Here is a 26,097-nt window from a genome sequence, read left to right as displayed (position 1 = left end):
TATTATCACATTTGGATGCAATACGTTTGCTATATTAACATCATGTTGTCGTTTTCCAGTGAGACACCCAATGGACAAACATCATGCTCATTTACATCACCTTCACACATGGGTTGATTTGATCTCTCTGGGTAATCAAATGTTGCTCCACGATGAAATTTTTCAATTTCTTCGAGACATATTTGCGGTCTAGTATGGTCATACTCTGAGAGGAGAAATTTAACATCAACATCGTCCATTAAGCATACTGGAGGAGAATCAACGTCTATCTTATATTTCACCCTCATCATAATCTTGAACTCTGCCGAACTAACTTGCATGATATCATATACAAGATTTACCAGCTCATTGTACGTCAATGTGCTTGGAACTAGCAAACCCTTCAAACGACCTCCAATATAACATTCTTCTGTGTCGTCCCATATACTACCATAACATAAGAATATATACTTATCCATCCTTCAAGAAAAACAATACAGAGCATTTAGGAAAATAAGTAACTGTTAAATACTCGCTACTCGCTACTCGATTCTTGTCACTTGATACTCGGTATTCTCAACTCGATGCTTATTGTTTCATAGCTCTCTCCTCTCATCCTCGCTCCACTGCGAACTACTTGCATGTATCAGTGCACACTCACAAACTCACACTCACTCGTTCTCTTTCCTATGTTTGTATGTCTCGCACATCATCGGAAAAGTAAAAAAAATTGCAAGAAAAAGCACATTTACTTACTTGAGGTGTGAGACAATATAGTGAAATGATTTCAATGCCTTTATAACTTGATATCCGTCAAGAAAAAATATGTTTTGTAAAGTGGATTTTTGAAGGGAAAGTGATCCTGGTTTTCTCTTTTGTGTTTCAGTTCTGTTTGTTCTTAGTTAATTAAAAAAATTACTTCTAATTTCAAGAAATTGATTTGAAAGAATCATGTATATGGTTAGAAAATTCCCCAATTTGTGTATATTCGTACATGAGCATTAACTACAGAGCAAGTTCTGTATCGAGTGATATGGATTCAAAATAATCGAGCATCGAGTATGACGTGGATATGATCAAGTATACACATGTCGATTGTAGCCGTGTCGAGTGACCATGAAGCTGGGTATTGAGTAACCGTGCATCGAGGAACGTGTGACGAGCCATCAAGGATAGAGTAAATTGATATTGACAAATGCGATGGATACATCTCAGGGACAAATCAGTAAAATCACATGCATGACGTATGTAGAAGATCACCTTCCATTACTTTTTCTATGAAGACCATTTTTCATTTGGGCTTTCAAATAGGACCATCCATACAAAAAAAAAAAAAAAAAAAAAAAAACCCACAAAGAAAGAGCGAGGGAGAACTAGGAACTTTCGAGCCTCTTCTCATAAACTCATTTTGTACCACCATAACAACAACCGAGGAGCCCCGCCGGCCGTCAAACTCAGAGAAACCAAGTATCCCTCCTGCCGGCAAAAAGGAGTGAACGAATCCGTCCTGTTGATAGCAATGGCAGCAAAAGATGCAGAACAAGTCTTGGACGTGCAGTCGGTCGTCGAAGCAGTGGTTGCAAACGAAGACGCTGATGTTCCTAGCTACGAAGTAGAAAGCCTCTGCATGCGCTGCGGCGAAAACGTATTCGCTTTATTCCCGTTCTTCTACTTCTAGCAATTCTCTCGCTTACAATTACGAAATTCTGTTTCTGTTTTCTGCCGCATTCAGCAGCTTAATTCGAATTTTGATTTGTGACTGCCTGGTTTTTAGTTAGGAGAGAGAAGTTGAGAATCCTCTGATTCATTACATTAAAATGGAAGATATATGTGGTTTTCAGTGTCGTTTTGATGTGTTTCAGTTATTTTGTTTGTATATAACTTGTTAAGTTCTCTGCATTGCATTTACAGGGGATAACAAGATTTTTGTTAACTTTAATTCCGCACTTCAGAAAGGTAATATTCTAATTTTTTACGCGTTTTCAATTAGTGATTGGTCGTCTTTTTGAAGCCTCAATGAGACATGAACCTTACTGCAGATTTTGTTGTCAGCCTTTGAATGTCCACATTGTGGTGAGAGGTAATATGTTACTCATGAAATTTTCTCGGGGAATATGGTGGTTTCATCATCATGTGATAATTGATTATGAGTTGCCTTGGGTTTCTTTCAGGAACAATGAAGTCCAGTTTGCTGGTGAGATCCAGCCACGAGGCTGTTGCTACTGTTTGGAGGTTCATGCAGGCGACCAGAAGGTTATTTTGATGGAATTAAATCATGTTTGCTGTATATATTTCCTTTCCACTGTATATGTTTCCTTGAGGAGGCTTACAAGCAGCTACAACCCGATAGTTTAAGCATTCATGATATAATATATATCTGCTTATCGTCTCAATGCTTTCTTCTAGTTGTTATTTTGGTTCATAAGATTATTTTTAAAAAGATATTCTAATCCCGAAGAAGGATAAGGGGGTAAGGATTTTGAGCTTACTAGTCTTATCACCAGTGTCTATAAATTCTCGCCAAAATCCTGGTTAACTGTTTAAAAAGAGTGCTCCTGTCAATGATTTCTGAGTCGCAAGGGCTTTTTATTGTGGGGAGATAGATTTTGGACCATACCCTTATAGCTAATGGAAGCGAGTGAGGATTATAGAAAAAAAAAAGAAAGGACTGGTTTTTATAATGGATTTTGAGAAAAGCTTACGATATGTGGATTGGAATTTTCTGGATGGGCTTTGGCCTTTGGGTATAAATGGAAGATTGGATGTGAAGTTGCATGAGAATGTGAATTTTTCTTTCCTCATTAACATAAGCCCTAGGGATAAAGTTTTGGCCACGAGAGGTAGGGTGACACTTTATCCCCTTTTTGATCTTGCTTATGGTGGATGTTCTAAGCTGGATCGCTGCTATATGTGTTGATGGTAAAATCCTTGAGCCCTTTGAGGTTGGAAGAGAGAAGGTGACTCTTTCCCACCGTCAATTGCGGATAACACAATCTCTGTCTCTGTCTCTCTCTCTCTCTCTCTCTTTCCCTCTTCTCTAGTAATGAGGATATGTCTTTAATTTCGAATCACATCTTGTCCTTGTTTGAAGGGATATCAGGGTTGAAGATTAATAGGATGCTAGGTAATGGGGTCAATTGTGATGCTGAAAAACTTAGGTGGTGGGTTGTAAAGTTAGTTCTCTTCTTATCTTGGTTTGACTCTTGGATGTAATCCCAAATCTTTAATTTTTTGGACTCCTGTGGTGGATAAAGTTAGGAAAAGACTTTCCTCTTGGAAAAAAGGCTTCGTCTCTAAAGTAGGGAATCTTACGTTGATCGTTCCGTTCTTAGTGGTTCCCTATTTGTTTTTTTCTCCCTTTTTAAAGCTTGAGTGTGGGTTGTAAGAACGTTGAGAAGCTTATCTGCAATTTACTTTGGGAAGGGATCAAAGAATGAAAAGGGAAAGGGACGTACTTGGTCATATGTGAGATCATTGGGAGGCCGATTACCTGGGGGTTAGAAATTAGGAATCTAAGGTATCGTAACAAAGTGTTGCTAGCCAAATGGCTTTGGCATTTCTCCCTTAAGCCCAACTCTCTTTGGCATAGGATTATTGCTAGTTAGTAGTAAGTATGGTCCTCATCCTTGGGGGGTGGGGGTTGTTAAAGGCTCATAAGAAACTTATGGAAACATAATTTTTTGGAGGATTGGGGTGGGGGATAAACCCCTATGTTCTATGTTTCCATTTCTCCATCGGTTGTCTTCTTAAAATTGGTTGGTGTCTAAATTCCTTGTTTGGTTTGGGAGCTCTTTTTTTATTTGTATTTTTTATGTTTATTTTTTTTTTTTTGGAGGATTGGGGTGGGGGATACACCCCTATGTTCTATGTTTCCTTTTCTCCATCAGTTGTCTTCTTAAAATTGGTTGGTGTCTGAATTCCTTGTTTGGTTTGGGAGCTCTTTTTTTTATTTGTATTTTTTATGTTTATTTTTTTTTTTGGAGGATTGGGGTGGGGGATAAACCCCTATGTTCTATGTTTCCTTTTCTCCATTAGTTGTCTTCTTAAAATTGGTTGGTGTCTGAATTCCTTGTTTGGTTTGGGAGCTCTTTTTTTATTTGTATTTTTTATGTTTATTTTTATTTTTTGGGTTTATTTGTTTTTTATCCAATAGGGAAGTGACGGATGTTGTGTCTCTTTTGTTTTTGATTGAGGAGTACAAACTTTAGGTTGGGGAGAAAGGATATGCTGGTGTGGAGTCCCAACCCCTGGAGGGATGTAATTTTTTTCTTCTTAGTTTGATAGACCTTTCTCCCTTAGGCGAGTTGGTTTTTTCTGTTCTTTGGAGAATTAAGATCTCGAGGAAAGTGAAGTTCTTTTCCTGGCAAGTTTTACAAGGTCGTGTTGGCATGATGGATCGACTTGCAAGGAAGATGCCTTTGTTAGTTGGGTCATTTTGTTGTATGTTTTGTCGAAAAGCGAAGGAAGACTTGGATCATATTTTTTGGAAATGCGAGTTTGGGAGATCCGTTTGGGATAACTTCTTTCAAATGTTTGGTATCTTGCTTGTTTGGCATAGGGACACCAGCGATATGTTCGGGGAGTTCCTCCTCCATCCGCCCTTTAGAGACAAGGGTATTTTTTATGGCTAGTTGGGGTGTGTGCTATTTTATGGTATTGGGGTGAGCAGAATAACAAAGTGTTTAGGGTTGGAGAGGAATCCTAGTGATGCTTAGTAGGCTTCTATTTCGAAGACCTTTTGTAATCATTCTATAGGCACTATCTTGTGTGGCTGAAGTTGCTTACTATAGCTGTGCTTCCTTTTTTTATTGGCTTTTTTTTTTTACCATCGTATTCTTTCATTTATTCTCAATGAGTTGTTCTTTTCATTAGAGGGAGGGAGAGGGAGGGGGAGGGGGATCTTCTTGACCTTACTAAGTCCCTTCTCAACTACTTGTCATTTCCCATCATTTGATGGGTAAAAGTTGTTATGCTCTTCCATTGATTACCCCCTTATCTGTCCTTTTTCTTGAAGTATTATGTGAGTGACAGATTAGTCTTCATGGATTTGCTTGGCCCGCAATAGAAATCATCTTTCAATGATGGAGAAGGTTCTGTTGAATCCTTCCTTTCAGAAAAAGGAGAAACCTTTTTTTTTTTAAAGTTCATCATCATCATCATTATTTTTTGTGTGTTTTCGTCTTGGATTTGAGAGAAATAGTTGAATTTTTAGAGGGTTGAGAGATCTTGGGAAGAGTGGTAAGATGTTGTTACATTCAGCACCTCTTCGAAGGCATCAGCCAATTGGGCCCTTTGCACTTATCAACTATATCTTGCTATTTTGGATTGGAGGGCCTTCTTTTAGCTAGTTTCTGGTCCCCTTTCGTGGAGTTGGCTGTATCTTATTTCCCTTAATTTTTTGTGCCCTTGTATAGTAATTCAGTTCTCTCGATGAATTCTTGGTTTCTTTTACAAACAACGCAACAGAAATATTCTGAGCTTTGAAAATATTTTCTCGATCTTAGGCCATTGGTTCTTAATCCGTGCTTATTTAGGTGAGTCCTATGTTCAAACTTGCATGTTTTTTTGAGTTTACCCAGAGTTCTAATTCGGTCATTATTTATGCAGATGCTCAATCGACAAGTGGTTAAATCTGAATCTGCCATTATTAAGGTACTACATGCAGTGTTACACCTATTCATGCTGTTACAATGAATGAATTGCCAATTAAATTCATTTTTTTAGGCTTTCTAACTCTGCCCATGCTGGCCCCCGTTAAGTAGATAATATACTGATATTCAGCATTTTTTGGACATGTTTCAATTTTTGTTAAAGAAAACCTAATCTATTCAGTAATTTTGTAAAACAAATTTCTCTTGTTATATAATCTGATAAGCTTTTCAGAAAGTTGCATCTTATTCTAATATTTCCACTTTTTCTTTTATATATTAGCTTGGAACTGCAATATTTTGTAATTACTTTATATTTCAAAAAAGCTTAATGATTGCATTTGAAGAACTACTTTAGAAAACAATGAAAACAATAAAGATATACAATTACAAAGATGTCAAGATGTTTGGGGGGATTCGTGGGTTGGGTTGAAAGATGTTTTGGACAGCCCAGTTGATTTCTCTGACTAGTATAGATACACTCTTGAACTTTTCAGTAAGATTTTTCAGCTATATGACCATAATTATATATTCTGTGAGCAGATCCCAGAATTGGATTTCGAGATTCCAGCAGAGGCTCAACGTGGAACTCTATCAACTGTAACTCCTCAAAATCCTACTTCATATTGCTTATCTGTTTTAATATTTGCACGGCTCTCTGCTTGTTATGTCTTGAGCATCTGTGTTTGTGGAATGCTTCCCCTTTTGTAGCCTTGAGGTATTCTTTTGCGTGTTTTAATTATTATAAATTTGTGGTAATTCTTATGCTGTATTTGTACGAGGCTATGTAATTATGTCTTTTTACTTTTTTGTGCTTGTTTGCTGTAATGCCCCACATTTTCATGTGAGTTATGTCTTGCTGTAATGCCCCACATTTCGAGAGAGCTGGGATTCCCTCCCCAAGCCTTAGCTCAACATTCCACAAAAAATGACCTACACGCTCGTTCCCCAAAATAATAACATTCTCTTGGTGCTCGCATGAGCATAACTGACATAAACTTGTACTATCAACTTTGAGGTCAGAGGTTAGATCCTCCCTCCTCACATGTTGTCAAAAGAAAAGAAAAAAAAGGACATTCTCCTGACATAACCAACGCCCACTTCCTCATATGTCAATCCTTCTGTTTTCCCTTTTTACCCCGCCTACAGGTTTGAGTAATTTGGGGCCTTAGAGATTCTTGGCTAGGTACTACGAAGGCTTTTTCGTTTATCTACGAACCCCCACTGCTCTGTTGCACATGCTTGGGTCAGTTCTCAAGCAACATAGGATTTATGTCTGTGTCGGAATCTTAATGAATTTGAGTGGTTGAATGGTTTAGTCTATCCCATTTTCTTACATCAAGTGTTTTAGGTTCAGCTGATAACTCTTGGATTTGGCCCCTGGATTCCACTAAAGTGTTTTTGGTCAAATCTCTTATGAATGACTTAGTTCATACCATATGCTCTAATTCAAGCCACCTATATTCGGTGATATGGAAGGTTACTTATCCTAAGAAAATAGCAATGTTCTTATGGGCACTTAGTCATGGCGGAATTAATACCGTTGATTGCTTAGAGAGGAGAATGCCTCATCTCACCCTCTCTTTATCTTGTTATGTGATGTAATCCTTGCCATCTCTTTGTCTATTGTACCTTTGCTTATCGTTATTGGATAACAGTGAGAGCTTCTTTTGGTTGGTCTATGGTTTTGCCAAATAACATCTCTGGTATTCAAGCTTTAGTTAATGTGAGTCACCCTTTCCATGGTACAAAAAAGATTTTTTGGTTGGCTATAATCTGAGTTTTCTTTTGGTGCCTTTGGAGTGAAAGGAATGCTAGGATTTTCACCTTTTGGTGTTGGGAGGCTACAAGCTCCTGTCATTTCGTTCATCAATGATATTCCCTTAAAAAAAGACTCTAGGAATATACTGTGAAGGATGAACTTCTTTCTTTTGTTTTCTTCTTGACTGTATTGAAGACTTCTTCCAATTAATTGATTTATAATGCATGACTAATTACTTAGGACACCAATAAGTGAGAATGATGTGCTTACACGTGCATGATTTCAAACATCTGTTTAATTTTCTGGTTTTTATTTGCGACTTCTGATGAGTTCAATATTTTTTTAGTAAGCTATTGCACGTTTCCTACAACATTTATATTGATATTTGTTTCAACATTTTAGTCCTTTTGTCTTTTACTATAATTTTACAATATATTAGTTTAGGGCTCCTATACTATGCATGCCTATATGAGATTCTGGTGAATGGGAATATAGAGTTTCTTCTTTCATAACCATATCTTAGTTTACAATGTTGTACTTCCTCTCTCTTCAGGACAGAAAACCTACATTACAAATTGTGTAACCATCCTTTACGTGTGATGATTATTTTAGGTGGAAGGTATATTGGTACGAGCTGCAGATGGATTGGAAGCCCTTCAAGAGGAACGTAGGGTTTGTAATCGTGCTTTTATCCTTTGATTGTCAATTTGACATATGTATGGGCATCTCTATATTCACGTTGCATCTTCTGGGTTTTGTAGAAGGTGGATCCTCAGACTGCTGAAGCAATAGACCAGTTTCTTGTGAAACTGAAAGCTTGTGCCAAGGGAGATTCACCTTTCTCCTTCATCTTGGATGATCCAGCTGGAAACAGCTTCATTGAGAACCCGTAAGTGATGAACTTGAGCTATAATTTTCTGATTTTAATGTCATGTGTTTTGAGTTATAACATTCAGTTAACTGCTATGTTTAGTTTTTTGCAATACACATTGTACTCTTAATTTGTTTCACCTTGTAAGAAAACAAATTAAATAGATTTCATCAATTCAGTTACTAGTTATATAAAAGAAAATTAATATGTTATAAGTTTATCAAAGTTTTATATGCATTATATAAGTCAATTGATTTCCTTATTTAACAGTTAATCAAGTCAAACAAAAGTTGCTATCAAAGCCTCAAATGTAAATTAGTTAAGGATTTAATATCTTCGTTTCATCTGACTACAAATTTGTTAACTTGCTACTTTGATTCAGAAGTATCACTTTTCTATGTAATAAGTTCTGATGGAAATTAGAGTAGGTATCTTTTTTGAAAGACAATACACTTTCTTACTTTATCTCTATAATTTAGCTATGTACGTTTTTTCCCATCATCAAAATGAATAGATATCTATGACTAACCGATGTTTTTCAAAACCATCATCAGTTCAACTTCAAGTATACCCTATTCTTCAAAAAAAAAAAAAAAAACACAACAACAACAAACAAAAAAAATTGCATGTATACCCTACTCCTAAGCTCATAACTACATTATTTAAAAGTGGTCTAAAATATAATTTCTATTTTTTGTATTTTAGAATACGTAAAAATTTGTCCATAATTTTCAACACTTGCCAACAGCAGCTTAACCAATGTTAATACTAAACCAATTAAATGCACCTTGTTCAGAGAGAATAATTTAAACATCAGTACTAAAGCTAGGAAATGCACCGTGTAGACTGTAGAGTTAATTGGTACTATGCAATTCGTCAAATAAAAATAATATAATTGATTTTTTTTTCGATTTGAAAATTGGACTAAAGGGTGAAAATTAATTATTGCACATTCCTTCTTTTCAGTATATTAGAAACTTTATTTAAAAGTATTTCAGAATGCATATCTTATGAATGTGAGGATGATTACTTTTAGATTTGCACCATCCAAAGATCCATCATTAAGTATCAAGTTTTATGAGCGGACTCCAGAACAACAAGCATCGTTGGGTTATTACGTTGAACCATCACAACCAGCGGAAGCTCAGGGTGGAGCATCAACGGGTGGAGTTGATGCTTCTAATCAAGTTAGAGGAGAGGCACATGGATCTGTAGGAGCAATGGCTTGCCATCGGGCAATAGCTCAAAGTAACAGTGGAGAGATTGCTGAGGCCTTGTTTCGTTACACTGCACCAGAAGAAGTAATGGAATCGTTTAATTTTTTGTTTTGATGCTCTTTAGCATCTTTCGAAGTTCTACATCCATGATAAGTACTTGACGTGTGCTTTCATTTGATAGGTGATGACTTTCCCATCGACATGTGGAGCTTGTGCAGTTAGATGTGAGACTCGAATGTTTGTAACCAGTATCCTCATTGATGATCAATTGATGGAACTAAATCAACTCATTAACTCTTGGAACTAAGGATAAATTAAGTCTTTATGCATGAATGTTTTAATTTCATGATTATAACTATATGCTCAGCTGTTAATTACTCTTCCGACGATTTTTTGTGAATATAATCTTCAAACCTCATTTTATTATTATTATTTCATTTGCAAGTTTCAGTTGTGCTTGTAAGAAATCTGAAATCCTAGCCTATTCATCTCACAAAATATGAGATGAAGCAATGTTTACATTGTAATTTTGATAGTGTACCATAGTATCTTGGTGTTGAAACTTCGACTCCAAGCTGTTATCCTCTCATGCATCTGTTATAGAATCTCAATTGTACTGGGAAGGGCATGCTTGGGTATTATACTGAGGGAATTTGTTATTTTCTTTTTGAAGGAAAATTTTTCAGAAGTCTGACATGGTTTATTTTTAAAAAATTATTATTATTATTATTTTTTTAAAGCTAGAAATTGTGCTATCATTGAGAAAAATGAAAGAATATACAAGGAGATGCAAAAAACTAGGCCACGAAAAAATGCCACACTAGCTACAAGAATGGACCCCATTCCAAAAGTACACCTAGCTACAAGAATGGACTCCAATCCAAAAGTACACCTAGCTGAAAATTACAAAAAGTCCAATTAACGGAAGCCCACAGGGATGCATCAATCTCACCACCTGCTAAACTTACTCCATCGACTTCTCCAACCCTCTAAAAGTTTTACTATTCCTCCTAAGCCACATATCCCACAAAATAGCACAAAAATAAGAATGCCACATGACTCTTCCATTATCATGAAAGGGAGAACTCATCTGACTTTGATAGGTTAAGTAAATTTTTGGTTTAAGCTAGATGTTATGATTCATTGATGGGCCAAACAAAGACAATCCATTCTCAATTATAATTTAGAGCCTGAAAGCGCACTTGTATATGATATATTGTTGAGGTTCACCAATGAGGACCTCTAAAAAAAGATCTGCTACTGAACAACAGCAGTTGCATCCATTAATTGTGGTTTCTTAGTTATTGCTTTAATTCTTCACATATAAAATTTGAAAGAATAGGATTTTTAATTGTTATTGCCACCTCTCTTTCTCTATTATTTTTGAAATGGTTGATCTACTATGAGCATTCAACTTAACTAGGGGGAATCATCTGGTCTCTTCCAACTTTTTTATGGTTTTTATTTATTTAAATGAGAGGCTCCTGCACAAATACATTTAGACTTAACAAAACACAGAAATTCCCTACTTCCAAGAAGTGATTGTCATGGCAACTACTTGTGATGCTTGTGGTTACCGTAGTTCTGAGGTATGTCTTAACTTGCCTATGTTGTACCCTTTCACCTGCTTGTTTTAGTTGTGATGATTATTATGATCTTGTTATGCAGCTGAAGCCTGGAGGGCGAATCCCTGAAAAAGGAAAGATAATTAGTCTTTGTGTGAAGGATGTTAGAGATCTCAGTCGAGATGTGATAAAGGTTTGTTAACTGTTCACAAAATTGTTTAATTTGTATAGTTTGTTTTTGGGGGTGTTGCGTTGCTAAGCTCTTTTTAGGAGTTCGATAGTAACTCTCCAAATATCAATATAAATTAAGTTTTTCGTTTTTTTTGTTTTTTTTTTAATCAATAAGGTTCTGTTTCTTTAAAAGATAAAAAAAAAAAGAAAAAGGCAAATCAGGATTGAAGTTACCAGTGCTTGTATCATGTAAGTTGGAACATAGAGTTTGATGAATGTTCTTTTATCAGTCCGATACAGCAAGTGTAAAAGTCCCAGATCTTGAATTGGAGCTGACAAGTGGCACTCTTGGGGGAATTGTTACAACTGTTGAAGGTTTAATCACAAAGATAAGTGAAAGTAAGCACATTTAATCTGCTGTATTGTATGCTGTATTGTATACTTTTGTGTGATTTCTCATTTACTGCCTGCAAGTGTCAGTTTTAGAATCTTAAATGACAACAAATTCCCTCTGAATGTCTAATCAAACTCTAAACTCTCACTCTCTTATTGTCACACCCCTCCCAGACTACCTTCTTAACCTAGGAGAAGATGTGAGGACAATAGATGCCAACCCTTCTTCTTTGACATCCACTGCCCATCTCAGCCTTAGAAACCTGTACTCGAGAGCTTTGTGCACCTGATAAACAATTTAGAGACATACATTTGACTAAACATTTCCCAATAACAACACGTAGCCAACATAGATGCACAAGCGATATATATATATATATATAACAAAATAGTTTGTACACAAGATACACACAGTAGTGGGTCCCTCTTCAACTCTACCCTTAGCCCTAATATGTTCATGGAGGTATGCTTAAACAAAACAAGTTTAACCACCTGAGCTCCTTCTATTCCAGCTCCTCCAGGGTCCTTGATCTTTGTGTGGTAGATTGGCAGATCAACTAGGTTTCGAGGTGTTGACCGCTACTTGGGGAAAAATAAAATGAAAACATTGAAAAGGGTGAGTTAAACGCCCCGTAAGTGACTATTTGGAACATACTGCTATTTAAACATGATATGAAAGAATGCTCATGTTTAAAACATAAACTATTTAAATCTAGGGTTAAGCAATCAATAAGTGTAATAGAAACATAAAGTCTTGAAAAACCATCATTTTCCAGCCTCAGTTGAGGGAGGGCCCTTTTGCTCGATCGCTCAACGTCAATTTTCTTAGCTGATGTAGAGTAATCTTAATACAATCAACGTCGATAATATAGTACCTATGTGCACGTGGTCAAGCCCCAAAAGCTGCTCATATGCCTTGGATACCATCATCCCTTAGGTATCAGGGGACCCAGATACCTTCATACCTTTAGTATCGGGTTTCTCAGTAAAATATTGTAGAACTTAATTTAAGTAAGATTCAACATTCTCAAGTAATAGGCATCCAGTAGAAATACACTACTAGCGTGAAAATCATTGAGAAATGGTTTTAACTCATGGAATGCCAACTAATATATGGTCGCATTCATATGCTTCATGAATTCCTTGTAGGGTTTCACACGTATAGGTTTAAAAATTGGTTTAAAACTAGGAAAAACATTATGTGAAAACTCATGGTAAAACTCATTTAAGGCATGCTTAAAATTTGCCTAACTTTAAAGCTTTAAAAGAGTAGGGACCATGCGCCCACCTACTATGCTACCACTTCTCAATTTTTATTTAAGCATGTGTTGGAAAACAAATTAATGAAAATTAGTTCAATTCAGCTTACTAAAAGCTAGTTAGTCACAGTCTTATGTCTTCCCCAACGGCTGATAAGCTTCTCCTATTTGTGTTTGCCCTACGACAAGAGTGAGTACCTTGGGTTAATACTACGAGCTCCCTTTTGGACTTAATTTAATATTCGAGCTTAATATGACACTTACAATTCATGAATGCCTATCGTAGCTCGCCACAATGCCCATACTTAGTCAAATTACCTTGCCCCAAGGTTGGTGGGTGGCAACACGCACACGACGCTCTCTAGATGCTAGGACGCATCTTCCTACCTATGCGATGGGTGTTGGTTATCGTGACCCCTCAGAGCGCCTCACCCGCTGTGCATAGCCTCACGCTCACCCCGCGCGCACACCTTGGTCTACGACCACCAACACTAGCGCATACCCTCACCAATCACGGGCTTGCTTATGCGGCCAGCTGCTTGCTTATGCTTGGGTTGCAGTTGCTTGCTTGTTCATCCTATCAAAACTCTAGTTTCAACTTCCAGCTTAAATAACTTAAATTCCAGACATCATCTTACAAAATTTCCTTCTAAGAACTTGTTCCCAAACATCTTTAACTATCTTACCTTAAAATTTCAGCCTTTGATTCCTTGTGATGAGCTCGAAATCTTTCAATCTTTCCAACCTGCCAGCAATTCGAGAGCCATGAACACTTGTGGAATTCTTCAATTTTCAGCTCCAATCCATGTGAATTTCCTCTTGGCAGCCTAGGATCCTTTTCAGCACAGATCAAGCTTTTATTTGGCAACAGTTCTTCCCCTTTTGCATGAGTACTTTGTGCAAACCGAGTTCTTCTTTCTAAACTTCCTTTTATACTAAGTTTTGCATGATCAGAGGGTCTATTATGGTGACACCTAGGCCGCTATTTTTTTCTTTTTTGCTTAAGGCCCTAATCATGCCACTTAGCTCACTAACCGGGTGATTAAGCTGGGTGCTTAAGCCTCACTTCAACACATAGGCTTAGCCTTACTCGTTGCTCAGGCTAGTGTCCATCCAAGCCTTCTCTCTCGGTCATCGCATATACCAGCCACCGCACACTCGCCTTGTCTTAGGTGCTTGTGTCCAGGCTTGCTGCTCATCAATGCCTCAAATAACCTCTAAACACGCCTCAGTGCCCCTTGCACCATCGCATAGCCCCTAGATAGACACACATCCTAACCTCTAAGCCTTCTGGCCAATGCACTCCTTGTTGCCACCTAGCCCTTGGGCCATGCCTACTAACCTCCTTAGCATCACTTGGTGCCCTTCATCGCACAGCCTAGGCAAGCTTGGCTGTTTGCATGTCGCTTTCCTTAGCCTTTACTAGCCTCTTTGCGAAGTTAGCCCATCCTTGATATTGATAGCCACGGCCAAGTCCTTCCTTGTTAGGCATATAACCTCTATATGGGCTATCATCGCATGCCTCATGCCATATTCATCCAACTTCCTCCTTTAAATCCTTGGGCGCATAGCATGGCAAGGTCGCTCATCCCAAGCTCTCCTATTTCCTTTTAAGTATTAAAACTTCCCAATTCACCCGAGAGCATCCGTTCTCTATACTTAGAAAAATTTTCCTTCCCTTTTACGCTTTTACACTACTAACAACATGGCATGCAATTAAATTAACAACCATAGGCATCACACAATAGCTATACATACTTAGTAAAATAAATTTTAAGGTTTACAGCACCATATCTATAAATACTTAGTAAGATATGTTCTAGGGTTTACACTTATTGTGTTTGTTACTGTAACATTTTGTATTTTGTTATTTTATTTTATTGTGCACTTAAGAAAAAAGAAAGCCTTGCTTCTTTTCTTTCCTTCCCCCCACTTTTTGCTGAAGTCTGGAAGGGCTATTTTGTGTCTATGAGCTCCACAGTTCAAAAGCCATTGGAGTTAAATGAACTATGAAAAAAATCAAGTATAGCCAGAAAGGTCTGAACCGGCAAAATGAAGAGGACATAGTAATTAAGGAAGGAAGAGAAAATTCCAGGAAATATAAATTTAATGAAGAAATTAGTGGAAAAAATGGAGGAGAAAGGGGTAGTAGATACCACCGTTTAAGCTAAGGAAAAGATGCAAACAGAAAGAAGGAAATGGGTATAACTGGGCAGAATCATTGATATGCATCAAGAACTGTGAAAGAGAAGTTGTAGAAGTTTTCAGATGAAATAGAGCTTGGAGCAAGATGTCTTGGGGAGCTTTTGAAGGAAGTTGCCTGTTGCTCAAAGAAGATGCAAAACTTTGAGTTGTTTGTCTGACATTCTCAAAGAAACACGATCATAAATGTAAAACCAGAATAAAGCTCATACATAGTGTTATGTATGAGCTTTATTCTGGTTTTTTTTCTTCTGATAGAATCATAACTTGATGATGACGTGAAAAATCAAATGGAAAAAAGAGGGATTTTTACTTCAAAAAGATAAGAACGGGTTTGGATTTCATCAAACATGTATCTGCTTCTACCAGTGGATTTGCGGATGATTCAACTCATGATTCGAGGAGAGCAATTGATTATTGTGTTTCTATGGCTGAGTTCTTGAAGAAAAATTCATCTTTAGATGCTGAATGAAATTGTGGTGCTGGTGTAATTTACTCAATTGTCTTATGTTGAGAAATATGTTTGTAACTCTCCTTTTTGTAATCCTCCTTATCTATGATAAGGGCGCTATGGGTGTGTCAACCTAGTTGAGATAGCTTGGTGCGCTCGTTGATCCTCATTCTCTTAGTTTCAATTACCTCTTTTGTATCATTGTAATTGGAGCATTAGGTTGTTTTCATTTCATCAATGAAAAGTTCTAGTTCTGTTTTAAAAAAAAGAAATGTAAAGCCAAGATGGAAACCCAAAGAAAAGGTAGAAATAATGGGAGTTTTGAGCAAATCTCATAAGTTTACAAAAGGGGAAAACCTCTAACCCGAGCTAGAACTTACCTCTTAGCCTTTAATAGACTTCCTCTTTAGTGAGTAAGACTTTGAGGCATTAATATAGACCAAAATGGAGAAAGAACAGATAAACATGGTAGAGAATTAGGGGGGAAGATCAAGAAAACGGTTTGATAGATGTTCTATAAAGTAAAAGAGGCTACTTAAACCCCGTCAACGGCGTTACCCACAGCGTCATGTTTCAATGGGCTGTGTGTGACACTTTCTGTGATGCTGCTTGTAGCCGCAACGCCTTGTCTAAGGCAGCCTATTGCTTTAGGCATCGTGGGATGTGTGTGCGGACGCTGCAATGCCTGCATGTTGGGGCATTTTTGTAAATCTTTGCCTCCTCTTGACTTGGTTGATGATTTAAGCCTCCATTTGGTCCATTTGAGCCTGGTTTTCAACCTAATAGTCAATTCTACCTTCTCACGTCTGAGAACTATAAAATCATGAAATAAATACGTAAAACCAAGGTAAGCTGGCCTGAACACTCACAGATATTAAAAAAATGTAAAACCAAGGAACTAGTCCAAATAAGTTGAGCAAGATAGGACATTTTAGGTGCTGTCATATATGGAGCCTGTGCCTGCCGTGTGGGATGAAACTAAAGCTAAGGTAGTTGATGCGCTAAGAAGCTCTCTTTTTTCATTTATATTTTTACAAAAAAGATGGGTATGAAACTTGGACTCCCTCCATCAAGTAAAATTCCTTCATTAATTTGAACGACCTTTTGTCAATCTTTGAAGTTATTTATGGTCTGAAGATTAACGTGGCAAAGAGTTCCATCTGTGGCTAAATTTGTGAGGCTTATAAGTTGAGCTTTTGGGATTCTAGGGTGCCCTATGAGCATGAGGTTACTCATAGGGCCTCCCTTTGGTGATAATGCAAAGAAAGCAACTTTTTGGAACTTCGTGTTGAGAAAGTTAAAAAGCTGTTGTCCTCCTTGAGAATGGATTTTTCCTCCAAAGGTGGGTGACTTACCCTCATGCACCATATGCTGGTTGGGATGCTTGATTACTTCCTATTTTTGTTTTTTTGGGAAAAGAAACGATTCTATTGACAAATGAAATACTCCAAAAGGTAAGAAAAAAGGGCCTTTCATAGGGAGAACAAAAGGTGAATTAAAAAAGCAACAAGAAAGATTAAAATGTGATGAATATCAAGAGATTTATTCAAATGAATCAAAAGTTATCAAAACAAGAAGTCAATCTCTCTATTCATGGAGATTTGGAAAGCAAACTAATCCTAATCCTAATTAATCATAGAAACTAATCCTAATCCTAATAAACCAAGAAAACTAATCCCAATCCTGATCAATTAAGGATTTGTCCATAATACCCTAATTTACCCTAATCCTACTACACCATTCTATTCCTCTAAAAAAAAAAAAAAAAAGGTCATCGAGTTTTGAAACGAAGGTTTAAAAAGTTTTGAAGCGAAGGTTAAAAAAAATTCTAAGTAACAAAGTGAAAATTCTTGTCCTCAAGTTCGAGGTGATAAAGTGAAGCTTCCTTCTCTCGGCTCATTGAGTGTGATAGACTCCAACTGAAAATTCTTGGCATAAAATTTCCGAAATCCAAGTTGGAATTAAATTAATACTTCATGAAAATTTCTTCAACTTGAAATGGTATTTGATTCTTGAGCCATCATCTTTAAAATAAAACTTAAAATTCCTTGTGTGGCCCATTAGGCCTAATGTGGTAAAAGTGTCCATTAGGGTTATTTTGGAAGAAAAATACTAAAACTGCCCTTGTTTCTTTCCTTCTTCATCGTGTGTAACCACAACCCAACACTCCTTTTCTTCTTCATCGTTTACAAACCATTTTTTCTTCACGGACGAGGCATGAACAGTCAAAATCTGACGAGATGATGACGATAGTGGTCTCCAAACTGGCAATCTCCGCAACGCTGGACAAATCGGCGACGATCATGAGCGACATTGATGAAGGTACGACAATATCGTATGTGGAGGGCTTTTTTCCCTCCATCAAGCCCAGTGATCTTGGCGCTCTGGTACCAATTGACGATTATCAAGAGAACTTTATTTAAATGAATCAAAAGTTATCAAAATAAGAAGACGACCTCTATATTTATAGAGAATTGGGAAGCAAACTGATGGCTGCTAATTTCAATTGTAAAGCTGAGCAGCTCCCCCTCGTTTATCTCGGTCTCCCATTGGGTGGTTACCCAAAAAAGGTGGAATTCTGACAGCCAGTTATTGACAAACTTCAAGGTAATCTAGATAAATGGAGAAGATACAACCTATCAAGAGGAGGACGGACGACTCTTTGTAAGTCAGTTCTCTCAAATCTTCCTACTTACTATATGTCTTCTTTCTTGATACCAAGGAAGGTGTTATCCAATTTAGAAAAAATCTTGAGGAATTTCTTTTGGGAAGGCCACAAAGGGGGGAAAATAAACCATTTAGCTAAATGGGAGCAGGTGTCTAAAGCTCAGAGGAAGGAGGTCTTGGGCTGGGAGGTTTAAAAGAAAAAAATTTGGCTCTTTTAACAAAATGGGGCTGGAGATTTATGAATGAGAGCTCCTCCCTTTGGTGTAAAGTGGTCAAAAGCATTCATGGCAGCAACGAGTTTGGTAGGCACACTTCCGGTAAGGCAGGCGAAGCCCTTGGATTAACATATCAAGGTCATGGCAGAAAGTGGACAATCTGGCTGTTTTTGTTTTAGGCAATGTCCATAAAATTGCCTTTTGGTTGGATGCTTGGATAGGCAATCCTCCTTTTATGACCAGATTCCCTAGTTTATTACGTTTATCTATCCAACCAAATGGCTCAATGTCGGATCATTGGGATCAAAGCATTACCTCTTGGAGCATTTCTTTTAGAAGATTATTGAAAGAAGATGAAATTACTGACTTCCAAAAGTTGTTAAGCCTAGTTGTACAAATAAAAGTGAAGGATGCCCTTGACACACGGTCATGGTCACTGGAATCCAATGGACTTTTTTTGGTAAAATCTTTAGCCACACACCTTCGCAAAGCCCCTCCAATCGATAAACTCTTAAGTCAAGCTCTTTGGAAGTATAAAAGTCCGAGGAGAATAAATATAGTCCTTTGGATAATGATTTTTGGAACTCTAAACTGTTCAAGTGTGCTGCAAAAGAAGCTTGCCTCCCATTACATTTCTCCCAATAGATGTGCTTTGTGTAAAAGAAATTGGGAGGATCTCCAATACCTTCTTTTCGATTGCTTTTATGCTCAGAACTGCTGGGTATCACTCTTCAAGATCTTCAACTTAAGTTGGGCTTTTGGATTGCATTAAGAGATAATGTCCAGCAGCTGATAGTAGGTCCAAGCCTTAAGAAATCTCATCAAATTTTGTGGGTCAATGCTGTAAAGGCAGTGTTATCTGAGTTGTGGTTTGAACGGAACCAAAGAATCTTTTAAGACAAGGAAACTCCATGGTTTACAAGGTTTGAAGCAGCCAAGAAGTAGCCAAGCTTAAAGCCTCACTTTGTTGCTCTCTCACAAGAACCTTCGCAGACTACTCTAGTCAGGAAATCAGCTTGAATTGGCATGCCTTTCTTTCTCTGGCATTTTGAAGCCAAGGACTTTTTAGCTTCCATTGTTTTTATTTTGTTCTTAGGTCGTCTAGTTCTTATTTTGTCCCCCATTTGTAGATTGTCTCTCACTGTAATGTTATGAAACCGTGTATTTTCATTTGCTGCTAGTATTCGGAAGTGATGAGGATGCTAAGGGGGTGTCAACCTAGTTGAGATATTCTGGAGCACCTGCTGATCCTTTTTGTATCCATGTATTTTGAGCATTAGTCTCATTTCATTTTCTTAATGAATAAAGAGGCTTGTTTCCTTTAAAAAAGAAAAAAAAAAAAAGAATTGGGAAGCAAACTAATTCTAATCCTAATTAATCAAAGAAACTAATCCTAGTCCTAATAAACCAAGGAAACTAATTCTAACTCTAATCAATGGAAACTAATCCCAATCTTAATCATTTATGGATTTGACTCTAATACCCTAATTTACCCTAATCCTACTACATCCAAATGGATCTTTGAGGGATTGTCCATGTTTACAACAAAAGAGATTAGGAAAGGTATTTCTAATAATCCTTGGAGGATTTGAACAGTCCTTGAAGAATCTAGCACTCGTATCCTCACAAAGCTTAGATGAAACTGCACCAGTGTTGCTGGTCCAATAACTTCCTTTGTGTTGTGAGGGGAACCACGATCCAATTATATGTACTGAAAACAAGAAGGCGAGGGGAGGTTGATTTTTGTTGGAAGAAAATCGGTTGTATTGTTTTTTACCCTAAAGTTAATTTCCATGAGGTCCATCCTGTTGAGAGTCTTTTTAGCGACTTCCAGCATGCCTTCACAAGCAAGGCTATGAAGTTGAAGGTTTCCATGTCCCATCTATCCTTTATTCAACCTCCATAAAAGGGACAACTTGTTTGTTGAGGGATTCTTCATGATTCCATGGGGAATAATGAAGATGAAAGGAGCCAACTTTTTGACAATCTTTGTAGGAGCCAAGAATATTTTCTTTTTCATGATCTTCACAGCACATAATAGGCTCATTATGAATGCTCGAAGAATGTTGTACCAATCTTCATGAAATTTTTCCTCTTGAGAACAATAAATTGTTCTGTGGCAAAAAGTGACTGGGGTTGAGGGGTACCTTTGATTTGTGGGTTAGCAATAAAGAGGTGGTTTTTGGAGTAAAAGGATTCTCTTCCATAGTTGTCCTCTCTTTCAAACTAGTGTTGCTTGCTGCTTGGGCTCCATCGATAAGACAGGAAGTTGTTGGGGTTCCATCTGAGTTAGTGGCGAGGTTATAAGGGCATGCCAACCCTTTCTTTCTTCACCAGCAGATAGCAGCAAATAATTTTTTCCTGCATTGTAGTAATCTTGACGATTTCAGCAGAGAATCCTTTTTTGCTTGATATCTTTTCGATCCAAAAAATTTGGTCATCAACCCTGTTTTCCTTGAAGAATTTATGATTCAGAGAAGAGGTGAGGAGGGACTTGAAGGTTTTAGTGGACCAATGAAGAGTGCTCAAATGAATCGTTAAAAAAACGCGTTGCCTCTAGAGGTCTCTATTAGCTGGATGTGAGAGCCATGAGAAGAAGAGTCAATCTCTATCGAGCAAGCTTTTCGTTCAACTATAAACACACTGGTCAGTGGTGGCTGAGGCATGGTGGTGGATGACAAAGGAGTTAAGATGAAGCTCATGGTTGCAGGTTCAATGAGGAGGGAGGGTGTGGAGAGAGTAGGAGATAGAGTAGAGAGAGAAGGTCCCAATCTTTCCCATGATTACTTCCTTTCTTCTATTAGAACCGTAGATTTGGTTGGTAGAACCATCCAGAGATAGATGAAGAATTTCCTTATGGGAAGGAGTGGACGAAGGGTTAAGGTCCCGTCTGGTGGCGGGGGAGATATGGTCTGTAAGCCAGTGAAACTTGGAGGCTTGGGCATGGGTAACCTAAGAGTACAAAATGAAGCTTTGTTTTCCTAGTGGTTGTGGCAGTTCTTCATGGAACCTATGGTTTGTGGCATAGGATCATAGTGGGTAGATATGGTTTGCACCCTTATGATTGGGTTTTAGGTTGTGAGATTAACCTATGGATAGCTATTGCTTCACACTTTTGTAGGTTCTCCCAATTTGGTTGGGGATGGCTCAAAGGTTGCACTTTTGGGAGCATTGTTGGGTGAGAAATCAAACCTTTGTTCTTTGTTATAGTGGTTACATCTTCGTCCAGATAAGAGACTGCACTCGATGGTCTCTATATTACTCGCTCGATTATTCTTTTCGCTCTAGGCTTCTGTTGTCCTCTTGCTGGTCACAAGACGAAGAAGACGGTACCCTCATTCTTATCCTTTATGGTTGGTTTGTTGGTCTAGGGAAAAGGGATGTTAAGGCTTGGGCCCAGAATCCTTTTGAGGGGTCTTCCATATCTATTTGTCTGCCAAAAATCAGCCTGTCATGCAGCACTAGTCTTTGCCAATTAAAGAACTTTTTTATTTTCTATTTTCATTTATTTATTATTATTTTTTTTTATCAATAACGTCATCTTCAAAGTTATCAGTACTATGCACAATAATATGTGGTGGAAGGTAGAGTTAATGGTTCATGAAAACCCGAAGAAGATGGGAAAGATGGCTAGGATTACGAAAACTTTGGAAAAGTATAGACCTTGGGTGTAACATCCTAGGCCCAGGATTCGGAATCCGGATTTGGTACCTTATTTGTCCCGACATTTTCCTGCATCTCCTGCAACCTGACATGTTATCCTCTTGTCCTCTTGTGCTTCCAAGATTGAAGACTATCCCCACAAACCAACACTGGTCCTTTCAGCATGTTTTGTCCTCACTCACATGCATCCTAGGAAAATTCTCAGGAGGTTACCCAACATAGGATTGCTCAAAGCTAAACACCCTTAACTTCGGAGTTCTATGATTTGAGTTACCATAAAGGAAGATGCACTTTGTTGGTATAGGTAGTAGCTTTCAATTCTTTTAAGCCTTTCTCAACCGTACTTTCATGTTCTCAAGATCCTTCTCATTCAGATGTGATCTCGATTTATTCATGTATCCCTCCTAAACTCGGGTCGTTATATATATATATATATATATATTTCAACAAAAAGAAAAAGAAAACGTAGTGTCTACACCCATAAATAGGTTCACAACCTATGCTTGCCTTGTAAATGAATGGAAACCCACTTAGAAACTTTATTTTTATAGTTTCTAGAAGTTTCTTTTTAACTTAATATTTTTCTATCCAGTAGAAAGTTCTCAGCCAAGAGTAAATGCTTGAAATATGAGCTATGTGTTTTTACTTCGATCCTTTTAAATTAAATATGGACCCACAACTGGATATCATTATGGATCTCCATCAATGCAGGTCTTGAGAGAGTACATGGATTTACTTTTGGAGACAGTCTTGATGAAAATAAAAGAAACAAATGGTTGGACTTCAAAACAAGACTAACCAAGGTACATGATCATGATTTTGTGTATGTTATTTTATGCGTATCTAGAGCTATAATTTTGAGCCATTCACTGCAGTACTTATTTTAACAAATTTAACTACTAAGCTACACTATTTTCCATGTTTTGGGTATATTCACCATAACCTAATTTTTCTTTCTTCTTACTTCTCTTATTATAGCTCTTGAGTTTGGAACAGCCTTGGACTCTAATCCTTGATGATGCACTAGCAAATTCGTTTATTGCACCATTGACTGATGATATAAAAGATGACCATCAGTTAACATGTAAGTGACTTTCCCTGCCTTTTTCATTTTTTCAAATTCTGATTCGGAATAGCAATTGGAAACTAGTAATATATTTTTTAGGCATACGACCTCTTAATGAATCGACGGAAACTCCGTTGTAATTTCTAACTCTGACCCTGCTGCAAGTATTTCAACCGTTAAATTTCAGACAGTTTCCAGGTTCAATTAACTCTTTCAGTTATAATCTTTTGGTTTACGAGCTTGTGCTGTATCGGGTCCGCCTGGCCCTCGGTGGGTGTGGGTGCCCCCGAGTATAGGAGATGAAAGCGCCAACTCCCGGTTATCACATATATATAAATTGATTAGAACATTTTAAAGTTGAGATAGAAAACATGACTAGTAGATAATGAAAAATTATTACAAAAGAGAACTTAGATTTAATTTAGTTTTTTTCTTGTGGATACTTAATTTTTGTTCTGTTCACAGACGAGGAATATGAGCGATCCTGGGAACAAAATGAAGAACTCGGTTTGAACGACATGGACACCTCAGCTGCTGATGCTGCTTATAATTAACTAATCAAAAGAAATCCGCTACATTAGAAAATCTAGAAAGCTTTGGTACTCGAGTTTTTAGTTATCCTAAAGAGGTTGATTCCCCGGTTATAGGTTTTGCTTTATAAACTTGTAGATATCAAAATTTCATCCATTGTTGTATCTTATTATATTTATTCCTAATGGAACTGCATCCACAAATGTAGGCGATGTTCAGTGTGTTTACTCCATAAATGTCATTTAAAGCTGAACAAACTCAAACAGATGAAGGGTTTCTGTTGGCTTGATTTTGGAACTTTATTCCTAAATTTTAATTTTAGTTCCACATGGACCTTTCTTTTCCTTCTTGACCTTGCTTTCAATATAGCTTTTCATAAGTTATTGTTGAGTATAGTTCAATCATTGGTAGGAAAAATGTTCATATTGTTGGAGATAATTTGTAGGATTCTTTAACGTATCTTTTACATATTGAATGAATTAAGGCCATTTAAAAGGAATTTGGTTGAACTATTTTTTGCCAAGATTTTGTGAAAACGTAAGTAAATGATTTTTTTCCTCCAAGATTTTGGGCGATCTTTTATGGCTCTCATTATAGTTTCATACAATGAGAGATTGTTATTATATTTCAATTGGGAAAATTGTCCAAAACCAAAAATCTTGAAAACACATTTGTTTTCTACCCTTGTCACATGTGAAATACCATTTTTATTCTCAGTATTAAATATTTCTCCTCTATTTCCCAGGTTTCTTTTGTCTTTTCCTTTCAACAACCAAAAAATGAAAATTCAATGTCACTTAAAAGTAAAGATGTTTTAACATTTTGCTAGTTATAAGCATGGTTGAAAAGGATAAGAAAAAAACGTATGGAAATGAGTGGTCACTTAGTTGTAATGGAGTTGTTTTGATAAAGATATGACAAACAAAATTATCGTTTGCATAGAAATAATGGGTGATTGTTGACATCACATGTGCAACTGTTGACTTCATTGTACGCGATCCCCGACCTGACGTGTGCGATCACTCACCTTGAGTTGCACATGCACGATCGTCAAGTAAGAATTTAGCGATTGTGCAATTCGAGGTGAACGATCATACACGTGAGGTTAGCGATCGCACTTTTTCTGTGTAAACGATAGTTTTATTTTGGTCATGCTTATAAATTGACTACTCGTTTTTATATGTTTTTTCTCGTTCTTTCCGACCATGCTTATAAGTTGAGCAAAATGTTAAAGTATCTTTACTTTTAAGTGGCATTGAATTTTCGTTTTTGGTTGTTAAAAGGTAGAGCAAAATAGATGTAGGACATAGACGATAAGAGAAGTATTTAAGAATGAGGGTAAAAGTGGTATTTCACATCTGAAAAGAGTAAAATAAATATGTTTTCAAGAAGAGGTCAATCGTAGAGAAGCTTTTAGTTTTTGGATCAATTTAGGCCATTTTCTGTTCAATTGGCATAGTCTATTAAGAGAAGGGAGGTTTGATTTTTTCTATATTGGTGGACAAAAAAACAATAATAACAATAAGTGGAAATGAGAAAATAAAAGAAATGGAGTTGTCATTGGTTTGCCTTTATTTTAAAGGTTAAATGGAGAAGATCCAAAAGGTAGAGGAATATTTTGAGGAAGCGTGTGGAAAAGTGGCATGTCAGTTGTTTGATATGCAAGTTATTTTTTCAAGCGATTGTAGCCTTTATTATTTATTTATTTTGATGTATATAAGTTTGTACATCAAAATTTGGACGTGTACCATTTAAACATTAAAAATTTGTATAAAATTAAATTATATATATAAACTTAGTATTTATTATCTTTAAAGGTAGTAAAATAAAATATTCTAAACTATATAGAAGATAGACCCCAACATATTTTATTAGAAGAACTCTAAAATATAGTGGATTATATATGTCTAAATCTACTTTTTGTTAATCTTAAATTTTGTGTCTACTGTCTCTAACTTTCATCTCAATAAATTTACTCTTGTTTTTTCATTTCGATTTTTTTTATTACTTTCAATTAGCATTTTGTTTAAATTTTGTGGACAATTCTAACTTATTTTCTCTCTAAATTTTCTCTTTTCCCCCCCTCTCTAAATACTAAAACTTTGTTTTCTTTATGTCATTTTCTTTTAACATTATTTTTTTTGTTGTGTACCTCTCCAAGATATCATCAAAATTACGACGGATGTACTATAGAAATATATACTAACAACCATTCCAATTCAATACCAATCCCAAAATATACTTAAGAAGACTAAAATGAGATTCAGTAATTAAAAAAAATGCATGGTAAATAAATTTATGCAACAAGCTATATAATCATATGAAGTTAATGTAGGAGTATATCAATATGCAACGAAAATAACAAGGATTAATAAACATTCTAATTCATCAATTTTGGCTATAAATAAAGCATGCTCATACAATAATAAGAGGGTTT

At 36.8% G+C, this 26,097-nt stretch overlaps 1 protein-coding gene across 1 annotated transcript; it reads left to right on the top strand.

Annotated features, from left to right (window-relative positions):
• The first annotated feature begins 1,306 nt into the window (after window positions 1-1,306).
• LOC120083358 (zinc finger protein ZPR1-like) lies at window positions 1,307-23,987 on the top strand. The gene is made up of 16 exons (XM_039039088.1): window positions 1,307-1,624; window positions 1,891-1,935; window positions 2,019-2,059; window positions 2,151-2,232; window positions 5,587-5,631; window positions 6,171-6,227; window positions 8,002-8,061; window positions 8,151-8,278; window positions 9,297-9,561; window positions 9,659-9,725; window positions 10,996-11,066; window positions 11,146-11,235; window positions 11,504-11,612; window positions 22,775-22,866; window positions 23,042-23,147; window positions 23,595-23,987. The coding sequence occupies exons 1-16, from the start codon at window positions 1,499-1,501 to the stop codon at window positions 23,681-23,683; spliced, it is 1,473 nt and encodes a 490-aa protein (XP_038895016.1). The 5' UTR covers window positions 1,307-1,498; the 3' UTR covers window positions 23,684-23,987.
• The last annotated feature ends 2,110 nt before the right edge of the window (window positions 23,988-26,097 follow it).

The sequence above is a fragment of the Benincasa hispida genome, chromosome 8 (genome assembly GCF_009727055.1).
Source record: "Benincasa hispida cultivar B227 chromosome 8, ASM972705v1, whole genome shotgun sequence".
Lineage (NCBI taxonomy): Eukaryota > Viridiplantae > Streptophyta > Magnoliopsida > Cucurbitales > Cucurbitaceae > Benincasa > Benincasa hispida.
Note: the sequence above shows the minus strand (reverse complement) of the source record. Positions and strands in the feature narration are given on the sequence as shown.

What these genes read in the sequence shown, in the direction of transcription:
- LOC120083358 (XM_039039088.1), top strand. Translation starts at nt 1,499, where the DNA reads ATGGCAGCAAAAGATGCAGAACAAGTCTTGGACGTGCAGTCGGTCGTC. An exon ending in TGTCCACATTGTGGTGAGAG is followed by an intron (nt 2,060 to 2,150) that starts GTAATATGTTAC and finishes GGTTTCTTTCAG; the next exon opens with GAACAATGAAGTCCAGTTTG. An exon ending in TCAAAACAAGACTAACCAAG is followed by an intron (nt 22,867 to 23,041) that starts GTACATGATCAT and finishes CTCTTATTATAG; the next exon opens with CTCTTGAGTTTGGAACAGCC.